This window comes from Arvicanthis niloticus, chromosome 16 (assembly GCF_011762505.2).
Source record: "Arvicanthis niloticus isolate mArvNil1 chromosome 16, mArvNil1.pat.X, whole genome shotgun sequence".
NCBI lineage: Eukaryota > Metazoa > Chordata > Mammalia > Rodentia > Muridae > Arvicanthis > Arvicanthis niloticus.
The window spans coordinates 71530232-71546291 of NC_047673.1; the positions used below are offsets into that span (position 1 = coordinate 71530232).

The 16060-nt window shown below is 40.4% G+C and overlaps 1 protein-coding gene across 1 annotated transcript in view; it reads left to right on the forward strand.

The window, feature by feature from the left end:
- Dnah14 (dynein axonemal heavy chain 14) overlaps positions 1–16060 on the forward strand; it is a 224119-nt gene that overhangs the window by 113162 nt on the left and 94897 nt on the right. The window contains exons 42-46 of the mRNA XM_076914623.1: positions 4052–4121; positions 6043–6281; positions 7737–7859; positions 12755–12913; positions 14477–14609. Of these exons, the coding sequence (XP_076770738.1) occupies positions 4052–4121; positions 6043–6281; positions 7737–7859; positions 12755–12913; positions 14477–14609 (724 nt within the window). The remainder of the gene's footprint in view (positions 1–4051; positions 4122–6042; positions 6282–7736; positions 7860–12754; positions 12914–14476; positions 14610–16060) is intronic.

Genomic DNA, 16060 nt, shown 5'->3' on the forward strand with positions numbered 1-16060 from the left:
CTCCTGAGAGGTCAGTGCATGGAGTTGTGAAGTAAAATCTAATCCTCAGTGGAGGTCCTGGGATTCAAGAGATGCCAGGAATAAGAAATCTACTGGGGGAGTTACAAGCTATGAGCATACAAGGTCCAAGAGAAAGGCCATGTAGGCTCCAAAATAACAAGGTAACAGGAACAAGCCTACCTGCCCAAGACCACTGAAGCCCACATCAAAACATCAGTGTCCTAAGTACTGATACCATTCCACAAAGTTTATGATTCCTGCCACTGTATTCCAGTTTTGCTCTCATCTGACCTCTCCTTCCTATCAGTCTTTCAGTTCCTCCAAAATGGAGTGAGAACATTTAGTCTTTGCCATTGTTCGTAAAGAAACAAGTTATGTGTGTTATTACACAGCTGCATTGACAGGTAGTTTGAACTTGAGTTTTAAACAATACTGGATCTGTTAAGACTGTGGGGACTCCTACAGTTTGACTGATGGCACTGTGCATTCTGAGATGGATATGAGTCTTTTGGAGGACAGAGGGTGAAATATAGCAGTTTGAATGTGAACTGTGTCTCCTAAATGTTCATGTTTTGGCATCTTGATTATGGATAGTTAGGACAAGGCACCCAACAAGAAAGGGTAGGCAGGTACTTGCAGGATGTTAGCCCTGGCTCCTGTCCCATCCCACCCTCTAGGGTCTGCTTCCCATCCACAATAAGGTCCACAAGCTCCTCCTCTGTACACTCTGCCTGCCATTATCGTCTGCCTCACCATGGGGCCAGCATCAACACAGCCCAGGACTGTAAACTAAAACCTCCCAAACTGGGCTCATATAAGTCTTTTCTCCTTGAGGGTATTTATGTCATAGATTCCATAGATGAGATGGGCTAGCTTTGCCTAGCTCATCAAACACACTCAACCACTAACATTAGCCTACATTTTGACAAGATTCCCTGACATGGTGTCTATTTTGTATAGTAGTATGTGTTTTTATTTAAATATAACTGAAAGTGACAAACAGTGGTGGTATAAGTATATATTTGAACCAAGCTGGGCTATGACTAGACTGGAGAACATCACCTTATTAACTAAGTCATCATGTAGTACAATGGGTCTTAGATCTCTAGTCTTCCTGCTTAGCTGAAATTTTGTATCCTTTAGGCCAATACCTATGTTACACCCCCCCCAACCCCAACCCATCTAATCTCACCAACTTCTAGAAGCCATCATTCTGTTCTCTACTTATGTGGAACCAACACTTTTAGATTTCAAATTTGTATGAAATCAATCGGTATTGATTTCATTCAGTTGAATTTCTATGCCTGGTGTTAGACAGAGTGTCTTCAGAGTGAATTTACGTTGTCATAAATGATGGAATTTTCTTTCTAATAGCTGAGTAATGTTGTACTGTGCATACACCACATCGTCTTTATCTGTTTGCTCATATGGTGGAAGCTCAGATAGAGTCCATAGAGTCCATGTCATGGCTATTATGAGTAATGCCCCAGTGCATATGAAGCACATGCATCTCCTTAAAATACTTTATTTTGAGTATATACATAGAAGCAAGGCTGCCAGGTCATGTGGAAGTTCTGGTTTTGGTGAACACTGCATTTTCTTGTGGTGCTTGTGAGTCATGATTTTCCATTTTCCAGTGTGTTATGGTGCTGAGGTAGGACTGTGTCAGTATTGATGGGCATTTGCTTTTTAGTGTTGCTATAGGTATATTACTATTGTATTATATTACTTTATAATAATATAGTATATTTTATTATTAGAGTTATGTTATAAAGTAATATAACCATATTACTTTAGTATTATACTATTATATATAGTTATATAGTTTCTCCTGTACCTTTCTAAGAATGGATTGTTCCTGTTTATTACCTGATACGAGGCTTATTATAGGAAACAATTTGTTACAATTTAAGAATATTTAATGTTAATGGAAGATTCTAACAATTCCCGAGAAAGAAAGGCAAGGACAGATTAAAGCGAATGTTTTCAGTGTCAATATTGATTCAAGAAGAAAGCAGGAACAAGCTGTTTAATAGAATATTTAAAAGAGCAAAAAAGAAACAGAAATCTGAACAACTAAAACCAGTGTTAAAAGTAGTTGTATTTTATATGACGAATAAGTCTCTCAAAGACAGATATTCTCTGATTCAGTTTTAAAACAGGAATCTAATGATTTGTTCCCCATGGCAACATCCTAAAAGCACAGGATGCAAAAGTAGCCGCCAATAAACAGTTGGTAGTAATATCATCAAATTAAATGTTGTGACTCCCCCTCCTGGGAGCATTTAAAGTTCAGAACCAGGGCTTAGAAATGAGAATGGCTGAACTCCAAAGAGAATAAAAACAAACAACCTGGACTCTTACAGTCAAGGCATGTGAAAAACGTCAGTCCAGATTTTAAAACACTTCCCTTAATCTTCTGAGGAATAGATTCCTAGTGAATGGCTTAGTGCTGGCGTTCTGCAAACCAGATAATGCAAACCAGATAGAATCAGTAGGCCTCCTGATTGTTTTGAAGATCAATAGAGATCAATAGTGGCCTTTAACCTACTGAAACCAGGAGAACTCGGCCAAAGAGGAGCAGAAATGATTCTCAGAAAATGAACATTATCTACACACACACACACACACACACACACACACACACACACGTGAACTCAGTAATATATCACAAGCATAAAAGCGACAAGGAGTTGAAGGAGTCACTTCTCTCCACACTTGAGCTAGATGTCAAGCCCACAACCTATAGAATGAAGAGGGACCTGGGACCCTCTATCACGCCATAGGAAGTTTCTACAGAATAGTTATACTGGGCTTTCTCCACAGGGGACTACACCATTTTCTTCAATTGGTTATATTAAGAAAAGAGGAGTGGTCAAAATTATTCTTTGTCTTGTTTTGTGATGGAGTCTCATGTAGCACAGGCTAACCTTGAACTTCTAACTAGGATAACCTTGTGCCTATACCTCCTGAATATGGAATGACACTCTTGGCCACCTCATACAGTTTTATGGTTAAAAGTGTGGCTTTTGAAGAAGGAGGGTAGATGGAATTACAACTGATGTGTTCAATTTTTCTCATAAAATTGGAACCAACATTATATACTAAGTTTAAGTCATTGAAAAATCAGTTTCCCTGTAAACTCCCTTCTCTCCTCATCTAGTCCCCCAGTGGCTACTCCACTGAAGAAAATATCACTCTCTCCTTCAGCAGCCCTTAAAGGTTGGTAGTTCCTCAGGAAAAGGTGGGGCCTGTGGGCTCTCTTATACTCTTGATAGACATTGATGGCTAGAATGTATCAGATTACAAACTTTAAAAGAAGGCGAATGAAATAATAATTGAGTAAATTTTTAAAAGCTACTTAGCAATACATGCTGAAAATACTGGCAAACTTTCCTTAGTTTCCTTAGTTGTTGTTCTAGGAACTTTTACAGCGTTATAATTGGAGAAGCATGCAACAGTTTGTGCACAGGGAGCTTTATGCACAGCAGAACTATTTACCATCATAAGGACAATCTGAATTCCTGATTGGCTTAATAAATTATGCTGCAATGAAATCATATTTTACATGATATGGAGTGACATAAAGACAGCCTTAGAAATCAAAATGCAGGATAAAAACACAAGTCTTTTCATTTTTATCTAAGTTTAAATTTTTAAATAAATTGTGTACTTTATTATTTCATGAGTGATACAACAATATTTTAATGGCTGTGGAGGGGAGTGAAACTCTGCATTATCATTATTTTCTGTATATTTTTCTGCGTTTTAAGATATTCTATAGGGGGTACATTTTGTCTTAATATTAAGACCACTAATATTAGGAAAATGCAGTGTAAAGAGTGAGTTGTGCTTGACTCTGCTTTTCTCTGTCACATGGATGCCTTATACAAACAGAGTGAGGAGAGACAAGGACAGTCTGCCCGGGTGCTGCAAATGAGACTCCTATGGCAGTTCACAGCTAGACAGTGCTACAAGTTGAACGTTGTAAATTAGCCTATGGAATGTTAGGTCTGTTATCAATTGTACAAAACATCCTGTTGTTTCTAAGGTAATGAAGCAATGGACAACCTGCTCCCTACAGAGACAAAGGCGAAGGTCAAGTTCAAGGAGGAAAGGAGGTCAGTGTCACCCTAGCATGAATCTCTGAAGAACCTACTAGGTGTGGGGACCCCCCTCCCCGGGCACATGGGCTCATTGTCGGGAAACCCTATTTTTTTGGACTCACAATAATAAAGTCTACATTATTTTAACCTAACTCTGAGTCCTCTGAGTAACTAATACATGCTTTTATGATATTTTAAAATAATAGGATTGTTATAAAAACATCCATCTTTCCTTTACACATTTAGAAAAGAATAAGATTCATGTGAATTATATCAGCTATTTATAAGCTATGAATCACTGAACCAGTAGTAAAGTTTTAAAGCTTTGTCTCGCTGATACACTAGAATGGTAAAGGGACAGGCCAGCTGTCCGGATTAGAACTTGATACATAGTTAGGTGTGTGACACATTGTAGCTATGAAACTATTCCTTCTGTGCCTTTTCTGGATGGCCTCTGCTGACTCCACAGTCTAAATCTGTTAACCTTAAGGGGATTCTGCACCCTCTATGTCCAGCAGGGTGACAGTATATAGGAGGCAAAGAGACAGTTCAGTTCAACACAAGCCACGTAGCCAGTGTCATCTCAAACTTGAGGAGTGATTTATTTTAGGCATACATAAGCACAGCACAGTTTGGTGACAACTTTTATGGTAACAGTTAACCCAGTCCTGTGTGCACAATAAAGCAACCATAAATCCCTTTACGGATCAAAATAAGCTAAATAGAGATTGGCCATGACTGCATCGGACCTCTCTGTAAAGTACTTGTGACACCTTCCACAAAGATATGTTTGTAGCTTGACTACATGTGACAGCTTCCATAAAGATAGGTTTTATAGACTGAGAAACGCAAGCTCATGGTAGGATCTTAGGAAGTGTCTGGTGTGGCCTCTACAACACATTCAGTACAAAGGTCACCGGGTTAGAAAACATGTCCACCCCCAGCCTTCTGGATAGCATGTATTGCATCCCTTCCCTTGAAGGAACAACCCTATGTGCTATCCAAGATTCCCCATGTGCTTATCAGTGACCCTTCCATGTTAGTCCAGGGTTCCTCTTCAAGTCTTACTCATCTCCCCATGCTTTTCTCATTCTTTCCTGTACCAGGAAAAAGCCATCATGCCCACTTCATTCAGAGTGACTAATAAATAGTAAACATTTAATAAATATTTGCTAGATTGCACATAGCAGGGTGTTTCAGATAGAACTATGTGCTATATGTTGAGAGTTGCTAGTGAATTTCTATCTGATATACTTCAGTTTTCATAACTTGTAGATAATTTTATGATAATACTAAAACAATGCAAGGTGTTAGAAATTAGGCTCAAACCTCCTGTTTAACCCTATCAATGCCAACTCTGTCTCCACAAAACTCACAGTTAATGAACATGAGGAGTCTGAATTAGATAGATAGAAATTAGTCAGATAATCAGATAGAAACAGTCTCCTCAGATTCTGACTGCCTGACATCAGCCATGTTGAGCTAAGCCAACCCTTAACACTTGCTAAGAAAAATACCAAGTGAATCACTATTTACTTAGGTCTTTCATAAAATGCAGAATTATCAAATCGTCTCCCTCCCAACAAGCAAACTTTCAACTGGAATCTGACCTAAAATTAAAAAGGGTGACATATAAATACCAGGTAAAATGATGTGCATATGTAAAACATGTATACTTACCAAATAAAATACTAAACATGAACCAAGATAAAGATCCATGTACATATACCAAATGCAAGTATGTATTAAAGTTATATTATAAATTTGTCAACATGTTACCAAAGACAGATATGAAACAAGGTTAGGTAGGAATGCCTTTTACATATGGTACTTTAAAAATAAACACAGTAATTAATTTATGTGACTGTTATCAGAGGAAACATTATATATTAGATTGAAAATTTTGTATCAATACTTTATTTCAATTTTTACACAGCTACTACAAGGATGAGAGGGCATGGTTCCTGGAGAGAAACCCTGAGAAGCTCCCACTGATGATTCAGAAGATATTTGTGTTTGCATTCACATGGGCATTTGGAGGGATTTTAAAGCGTGAAGACCAACATGAAGAAGACGTGCTATTTCATTCAACTTTTGAGCATGACTCCCCTGCAGAAGTAAACTATAATTTTGACAACTTTGTCCGCGAAGTATTTGAAGATGATTCAGAAATAGGTCAGTGGATTGGCTTGTCTACTGATTATAAACTAAATTTTGTTTAAAGTGTAAAATCTAAATTATACAGAGAATCTCAAACTGATGGAAAGTGTGTTCAGTGGGTAAAAAATGTTAAGTTCTTTGTGTCTAGAAATATCAAAAGGCTTCAGATTAACCAGGAAAATATATAAATCAGTATATTTGAAACAAACAGAATGTTAAAAATAAATTACTAAATGTGTGTGATACAAATACAGAACAAGGCAGAGGAGCAACAAAGTAAAATAGAAGCCAAAGAATTAAAGATCCAAGAACACTATATTTAAAATAATAGCAACCTACAAGGGCTGAAGAAATGGGTCAGAAGGCAATAAAATTTGCTGTGCAGCCATAAGTACCTGAGTTCGAATCCCCAGAACCCAGTAAAAAAAAAAGCCAGGCATGACTGCATGTGTCTACAACCCCAGTATTGGGGTAGGGAGATGAAATCATTCTGAGACCAACGGGCCTAGCCAAATGGTAAGTTTATGGTTCAGGGAGAGCCATGCTGTCTCAAGGCAGAAGAGTAGAGTGTAACAGAAGACACTTGATTTCCTACTCTGGCCAATGTGCATGTGTGCACACACATACATGTACCACACACAGGACTCATAAACCAATTTTATGAATTTAACATCATAGTTTTACCAACAAAATCTGTAAGAATTCTGAGACAAAACTAACGAAACTAAAATCATAATAATGTGAGCTGCTGTGACTCATGTAATCCCAGAGCCTGGAGGGCAGAAGCAGGAAGACCAGGAGTTTGAGTCAAGCCTGGGCTACCTAAGACCTTCTGTCAAAAAGAAAAGAGAGGAGAGGAGGGGGAGGGGTTGGGGAGGGGAGGGGAGAGGAGAGGAGGAGAAGAGAGGAGAGGAGGGGAGGGGGAGGGGAGGGGAGGGGAGGAGGAGGAGAGGAGGGGAGAGGAGAGGAGGGGAGGAGGGGAGAGGAGAGGGGGAGGAGGGGAGAGGAGAGGAGGGGAGGGGGAGGGGAGGGGAGGAGGAGGGGACGGGGAGAGGGGAGAGAACTGAGAGGGGAGGAGGGGAGGAGGGGAGGGGAGGGGGAGGGGAGAGGAGGGGGATAGGGAGGAGGGGGGAAGAGAACAGAGGAGGAGAAGAGAGAGGAAAAAGGAAACTTCTGTATTTTGGTTTGACAAGAGCCAGGATGTTACTGGAATTTACTAGTATCCAAATACACAATAGTAGTAAGCACTTTGGAATAAGATCTCTTAGGACATTTGATCACAACTTACCCTCTTAAAAGTTAATAAATGTTTGCTTTTGTACAAGCTGATACTAGAAGGAAACGGCCTGCATCCTTGATAAAGTTTATGACATCAGCAGACAGCTGTGTCACAAAACCTTACCTTCCAGGCAGTGTTCCTGCCACTGCTCAGGCAGTTTCTTACTAGATTCTTGTGTTTGTTGTTTTCAGACTCTGGCATCAACTTACCTGGTAGCGAGCGGTCTATGTTTGGGTATTTTGTGGACTTACAGCAATGCGAGTTTATGCCTTGGTCAGATTTAGTTCCTAATGCTCAGACCCTAATTCAAAAAGGTCAGTATCATTGCTTTTTAAAAGGCTTTTAACGTCTCTAAAACTCTGGAGGTATATTAATCATAAAAATAGATATATTCTTAACATTGAGGATTACTATAATCTAATGTATATCTTTATAGACACAGTTTTATTCATATTTATAAAAGGTGCCTTTAAATCATCTATGAACATTACTTTAAAAGAAATGTGTAGTAGGGGCTGGAGCTATGTCTCTGAGATTAAGAACACTGACTGCTTTTCCAGAGGGCCTAGTTTCTTTTCCCAGCACACACTGCAACTCATAAGTATCTGTAACTCAAGACTCGAGGATCTGATACCTCCCTCCCTGAGCACCAGGCATGCACCATGCAGGCAAAACACCAGTAGATATAAAATACATTTTAAAAAAGAAAACTATATAGCTTATTTAGATACATTGTAAAACTATAGTGTATGGAGTCTCACCAATAACAGTGTCAACTGGTTTAACTAGCTGTGGTCACTAAACAATAATGGAAAATACCTCTTCAAAACTAAGAAATGCACACACATAAAACTGTGTACTTTGTTGTAAATGAAACCAGTTGATTTAAAAAAAAAATTCAGTGGACATTGTGGGTCAGCATCCAAAATTCCAGCACTGGAGGCTGAGACAGGATAACCATCAGTTTGAGTCTAATCTGGAGCACTTTGTGAGCACCAAGCTGGCCAAGAGCCCATCTCAAAAGAACAGCAACAACAGCAAAAGTAGAAAATGATAGTGTAGTTTTTATGGCATAAGCATCCATCTACTCTAAGTTGTCTTCATTTGCAACCTGCTTCTGGGTGCCACAGAAGATCCCTAAACTAGTTGGACTGTGAGAACTTGGTAGAAGATGGTAAGACCTTAATGACAAAAGCTAAGGCTCTTTCAGCTTTACAGTGCTTCAAGTCTCTAGTGGTGTGAACTCAATACACGTTGAACAGAAATCATGTTTTGTTCTCTTTTATCAATTTGGGTCTTTTCCCAAGCCAGTCAGAAGCAATAGGATTCTTGCAACACTAGACAGTAGGCAGTGGCTGCAGCTGTCAGCCAACCCACATGACCTCAAGATCAAGAGCTTGTATGACCAATCCCAGTGTAGTGTATTGCTAAACTAGGATATTCTGGAGGTTAGCTGTAGTAAATGCATCTCAGATAGCAATAGTTTCATATTTTCAACTTTCTGTAGGTTTGCTGGATAAAACCCCATCACAAGTTGAAGAATGTGTGTATAGAGTATTTAATAAATTAACGACCTGGGTGCTGGGGAACAGCAGAGGCAGCGGAAACCAGACTGACAAGGCAGCTACCTCCTGCGGTCTACAGCAGAAATGGCCTGCTAGCCAGAAGTCCTTGTAGAAACATGGCCTGTGTCACTACTGCCCCACAGTCCTGGCGTCTTCAGCCAGAGCCTCCTTAGCTATAGCTGACAGAAAAGACAAGGAAAACAAATTTCCCACCACCAAAGTCTTCAACACCATCAAAAGGTCCAATGTCAAAAATGGACACAGACTCGTCAATCAAAATGGCATTAGAGAGGTTGTATTTGTAGTGCCATTAAGAAAAATAATGCAGACCTGTGTGGTAGCTCAGTGGATAAAGGCTACCAAACCTGGTGCCCCGAGTTTGATCCCTGGTATCCACAGGGTTGAGAGAAGCCATTTCCACAGGGTCCTCTGAGCTCTGTACACTTGCTGTGGCGTGTATATGACCTCACACACTAAAGTATTATTTTTTAATGTTTTTAAACGTTAGACCATGGTGGTCTCTGTCCAACACAGAAGACAGGAAAACTGTAGAATTCACTGTGGCTAGGGAGAAAAGGATGCTGAAGCAGCTGTTGGGACTGGCCTGCAAGGAGTGCATATTGACGTTTAGCACTACCAGGCTCAGTTACAGCCAAGGCTACATTGTCAGATACTGTGGACCTCCTAGTAACACTGCTGAGAAGGAGAGATAAAGGTGTTCATTGAAATCCACCTTACCACCCAAGGCAATCTGTACTTTGTCTTCAAATAAAGTCAGGTTGAAAATACTTGGAAAGAGGTACAAAGTGTAAACTTTGACAAGATCAGGGTTGGAGAAGTGGTCAAAGGTTTAGAGCACTGGCTGCTCTTGCAGAGGACCCAGCCTCAACTCCTAGAGTTCACATGATGGCTGACAACCATCTGTAACTGCAGTCCAGGGCATCCAGGTTCTCCTCTGGTATCTATGCACAGTACAGACATACCTGCAGGCAAGACACAGGATACCCGCAAAATAAAAACTATGTGGCACAGTCAATTTAAGAAAGAATTGAACAGATCTTTTAAAGGTTTTGTAGTGTGTGTGTGCGTGTGTGTGAGACGTATGTGTGCACACACATGTCCATGGTGAGGGGTGAGGCACATGTGCCGTGGCAATCCTGTGGAAGTATGCAAACACGTTTATAGAGTGGGTCCCCTCCTTCTACCTTTTCTTTGCTTCTGTTGATGAAACTCAGCTTAGCTGGTGAGAGCTTTTACCACTGAGACACTTCACTGGCCCAGGATAGATCTTCTACTAATGAAAAATGCAGAATTAAAAAGCAAAACCAGGGCTGGAAAGTTGGCTCCACAGTTAAGAGCACTTGTTGTTCTTGCTGAGGAACTGGGTTTGATTCCAGCGCTCTCCCACAGTGTCCCACTCCAGCGCTCTCCCACAGTGTCCCACTCCAGCGCTCTCCCACACAGTGTCCCACTCCAGCGCTCTCCCACACAGTGTCCCACACAGTGTCCCACACAGTGTCTCACTCCAGCGCTCTCCCACGCAGTGTCCCACACAGTGTCTCACTCCAGCGCTCTCCCACGCAGTGTCTCACAACTATCTCTTGCTCCAGCCCTGGGGAATCCATCACCCTCTTCTGAACATAGAGGGCACCAGGCATGCACATGGTGCACAGGAATACTTGCAAGAGAAATACTTAGACACATAAAATAATAAAATGAAACTTAAATAAGTAAAACAGTCCACTGGGGGAAATCGGGAAGCACTGTCATTGTGCAGCACATGTTTTAAACTAATGTTATTTTGAAAATACAAAACAGTGTAGTTACAATAGAGAAAATATGTAAATACAAAATTTGGAGATAATTAAAATTTAGAATTTGCTGATGTTATCTTAAAGCATCTATAAAACTCAAACATTACCACAAATTAGCAATAAAAATTCAAATCATACAAATAGTTGACATGAAAAGAAACTACTCTCAAATATAAATAGTATTGACTCCATATGACAAATGAGAAGTAAATGAAAATTAGATACAATTTTTATAACACTGGAAAGATTAAAACACTTAATACCTTTGTCATCCAGCTTCTCAAATGGTGGTGGACAATTTGTCCGTGTCCATCACAATTACAAATCATAAAATTGATGGACTCAGTTTACACTGACCATAAGCTCTGCTTATAGGTAACTATTTCAGAAGCTGTGTGTGAATTAGCTATGGATACTGTATAAACTTGGCTTTATTTGTAACAACAAAAGATTGGAAATAACATAGACACCCATGACTACCACACTGGGAAAAGGGTCACTGAACATTCATTAAATAATGCTAATAAAAATCTGGGTTGGCTTAGAAGGCTCCCTAAGTTCACTAAAATGAAAGTGGAGCGAGTGGCAGAACAGGGTCCACCATGTGGGAATTAGTAGTTGGGGAAGGTGGGCAGAAAGGCTGTGTCTACGACAAGGCTCGCACCATGTCTCCCTGTGCGCTCTGAGTCTGTCTGCCTAATGTCCCGTGAAGAGTAACCAAGCACTGAATCAGCATTGCTCTGCTGGTGCCAGCTAAGCAAGTCAGTAGGAAGGAGGGAGAGGATTAGGATCAGGCATTCTTTAAAGGGCGTGAGACAGTGCGGAGAGTAAAGGAGCAATTCCTGGAGCCCAGGTAAAGGGAGAAGGACAAGACCCACCCCACACACACACCATGGCATGTACACACACCTACATTTAACAGTGCACAGCAGTGACAATAAAGTGATGTTTTAAGGCACGATTTGGAAAAAAAAAAAAAAAAAGGCACGATTCGGGTAGCATTATAGGGAGTATTCATGTCCAGGAGGGCTTGGTTTGTTTTGGTTTTGTCTGTTCTCATGTGAGTGTGTGAGTGTGTGTGTGTGTGTGTGTGTGTGTGAGAGAGAGAGAGAGAGAGAGAGAGAGAGAGGGAGGGGGGAGGGGGAGGGGGAGGGGGAGGGGGAGGGGGAGGGGGAGGGGGAGGGGGAGGGGGAGGGGGAGGGGGAGGGGGAGGGAGAGGGAGAGGGAGAGGGAGAGGGAGGAGAGGGAGAGGGAGAGGGAGAGGGTGAGGGAGAGGGAGAGGGAGAGGGAGAGGGAGAGGGAGAGGGGAGTTCGTTTTGTTTTTGCCTGTTCTTGTGTGTGTGTGTGTGTGTGTGTGTGTGTGAGAGAGAGAGAGAGAGAGAGAGAGAGAGAGAGAGAGAGAGAGAGAGGGAGAGGGAGAGGGAGAGGGAGAGAGTTAGTTTTGTTTTTGCCTGTTCTCGTGTGTGTGTGTGTGTGTGTGTGTGTGTGTGTGTGTGTGTGTGCATGTGTGTTGAATTGTCAATTTCCTGTGGTTCAGATAAGAAGGTTGAAGGTTCATAAACACAAGTTTCAGCAGAAAGGAGTCCAGAAAATGAGAGGGACACCCAGAGAGGTGGGTTCTTAGGAGAGTGGCAGGCGGCTTGGGCAGCCAGGCCCACATTGGCCGGCTGTGGGTGCCAGAGAGCAATCTCAGATCAACAAAAATCCTAGGCGTATGCAATGTCTGTCATGTACGTTGCTGACTTATCCAAAGAGTATTAAGTACCAAAAAGCAATAGGTTCCTAGCTCATTCAAGGTCATCTGAAACCTTGACTGTTTTCTGACCTCAGGGACATCGTTACTGACTGACTTCCAAGGATCCAGTGAGAACGTGCTGAGGATAACGGAGTATGGGGAGTACGTGAACTACACGGCCACCAGGGACACCGTCTGCCTCTCTTTCCTCATGAGCCTTTTTCTGAGGAACTCCTACCCTGTACTTCTCATAGGTATGAAAAAGAAGCAACAGGGGATTTCCAGGTTAGGAAGAAGTTTAACAATTACCGAGTCCAATCATTTTTAAATGTGCTTAATTAATAAGCCCTGAAAATTCAGAGAGATTCATTTTCAGTCTCACAAACAGCCTGTGAATGCTCATTGTCATATAGGATTTTATAAGCCTGCCTGTGTGTCTTCCTTCCTTCTTCCCCACAAGGGTTCTGTCTGTCTGTCTGTCTGTCTGTATGTATGTATGTATGTATGTATGTCTGTCTTGATGGGCTCTTGTTGAGCATCCCAGCCTGCCATTGAACATGTGATCCTCCTGCCTCAATCTCCCAGTGTGGGTTCCTACAGCTCCCGACTTGGATATTATACTTTTTTACCTTTTCATTACTTTAATTAAAGACAAAATCTAGAAATAGATACTTCGGATGAATATATGACTGGCCTTCATAGTTGATGAGCCCTGGTCCTCAGAGGAAGAATCCTGATCTAAGGGCCACCTCTGGACACCAATTATTCATAGCTCGTGGGCCCTAGTCCTTGGAGGGCTGGCTACCTCTGGACACCAACTGTCTGATTAAACTTAAATACACAATTTGTAAATATGGTGTGAAATTTTTCCAGTCTTTATTTGTTACCAAAGAAGTGACTCAAGACAGTTTCTGTTCTTGTTTGTTCTGAATATCCAACCCATTGATTAACATTTCTTGTCCCTGATCTGTGCTGTCCATCACTAGAGGGCAACAGTAGCGCACTCCCAGAAACACACACAGAGAACTTGAGCCACATGACACTCAGATAACACATAGATAAACTCTTACATGTATGGTTTGTAAACCTGGAGTCGTGGGCATGTTCTGCTTCGGTAAGTTTACTATTAGATCCCTCCTTTAGATTGTGTTAGTTAAAAAAAAAAAAAATTAAGGAAATTGAGTGTTGTAGTGGGTGTAATTCCAGTACTCAGGAGGCTAAGGCGCGAAGATTGTTTAGTTCAGGACCACCCGAGGCTACATATGACCCTCCCTTTAAAAAAAATGAGGAGGGAGACTGGAGAGATGGCTCCATGGTTAACAGCCCTTTCTGCTGTCGAAGGGGGCTGGGGTTTTTCCTAACACCCAAACCATAGTTCATAACCACCTGCAATTCCAATTCCAGGACAGTGTACAGCCTTCCTGTGCAAGAGTCATGCAGATGGTACACATGCAGACATGGCAGTCATACACATAAAACGCCTTTACACTGAGCTTCATTTTGTTTTTCAAAGAGGTTCATTTAATCTAGTTCTAGTGTGCTATAAGCAAGAAAGAGTTGTGAGGCACTTAAATGAACATTCAGTAAAAATTTTAAGTATCTCCTAATCTATCTTTTATAATGAACATAAATAATTCAAACTATTTGAAAGTTAACACTACATTCCCAATTAACTTTTCTCCATTTTAAATCTGAAAAGCAGAAAACATGCTTTACATGCAAATTTCAAAAGGATAAACGTGATGCTGGTTCATCTTAACACCGAGACGCGTCATTTCCTGCTGTGTGGTCCTAACCTCATGTTCTTTCCCCCTCAGGAGACTCTGGTGTCGGGAAGACAACTGCCATCAATGACATGCTCGAGAAGCTAGAGGGACGAGGAACGTTAGATATCAAATATGGCTCAATTTTAGGAAGAGTCCTGTTCTATAACGAAATTAAAAGATCAAGGTTGTATATATTAAACTTTAAATTTGGCTTATCTGGTAAAACTGTGTCCTTGATGAATGCCTGTTGAGTTTGCTTTTACAAAGTAGACCTTTCATATAATGACGGGAATTATTCAAATGAGGCAATAAGAGAAAAATATTTTCCCAATCTCTCCTTAATTTTAATGTCTGTGTTCTATTAGCACATAATAATTGTATATATTTGTGAGACAGAATGGGTTGTTTTTAGAATGCACACATTGTAAAATGATGGTGGCTGGGTAGCATACCCACCACTTGACATCACAGACTTACATTTTGTAATGAGAACACTTTAAATCTGTGCCTCCAGCAATTTTTCAGAATATGTTGCTGTGCCCTCCATACACATGTGACAGATTTGAAATCAGACTCCTTCTGTTTGCATCCTTGGGCAGACACCCCACTTATCCCACCTCACCCTCAGCTCCTGATACCTACCCTCTTTCTGCTTCCATGAGGTGAACTTTCTTTAGATTCTTAGTATCGTAGATACTGTGCAGAACGTAACCCTTCTCGCCTGGCTTAGTTCACTCTTTCTTATGATACCATCTTGCTGTTTTGATTAATATGCATCTATATTATATACTTTTTTAATTTTAAATTTTTTAAATTATCTGTGTAGATAGTTTAAATTTTTAAAACTATCTATTCTATGTGCATATGAATGTGGATGCCTGTAGGGGGCAGAATAGAATCTTGTATAAACATTGTAACAGTATTATTTTTTCTAAGCCATGAAGACAAGCCATAGTTCCGGATATTTGTGTGACTTTTTGAGTTCCTTATAATTTTCAGTACAAAGACTCCTTATTGAGATGATGGTTATAGCTGTTGTCCTTTCTTCTGTTATTATGATGTATCACTTTCATTCATTTCTATATGTTGGACCATCTTCGTATGCCAGGGATAGGTCACACTTGATCATAAAGAGTGGTCTCTTTAATGCACTGTTAATTTGAATTTGCTAGCTTTCTGTTGAAGTTTTTTTTTGTTTGTTTGTTTGGTTTTGTTTATTTGTTTACATCTCTGTTCCTAAACAATAAGGTCCTGAAATTTTCTTTACCTGTGGCATTTTTCTGGCTTTCTTACCAGGGCTATGCTAGCCCTTGTGAAATGAGTTTGAAAATATTCCTTCTACCTCCATGTTTGTTAGTATATGAACTTTAGAATTTAGTGAGAAACTGTACAGTTCTGAGATGATTTTTTGTTTGATGAGAGACTTTTTTGTTGCTGATTTTATCTCCATCCTGGTTGGTATACTCTAATTTTTTGTTTAGGAGAAAATCTTTATTTTTTTCTAAAGTGTTAACAGCTAGATTCGTTCCTTTAAATTGGAGAAACAGCATTTATTTTAAATTTAAGTTTAGAACCACAGATTTTTACATAACATTAACTATAGCTGTAAACTATTTTCCTCCTAGGGGGAAAAAC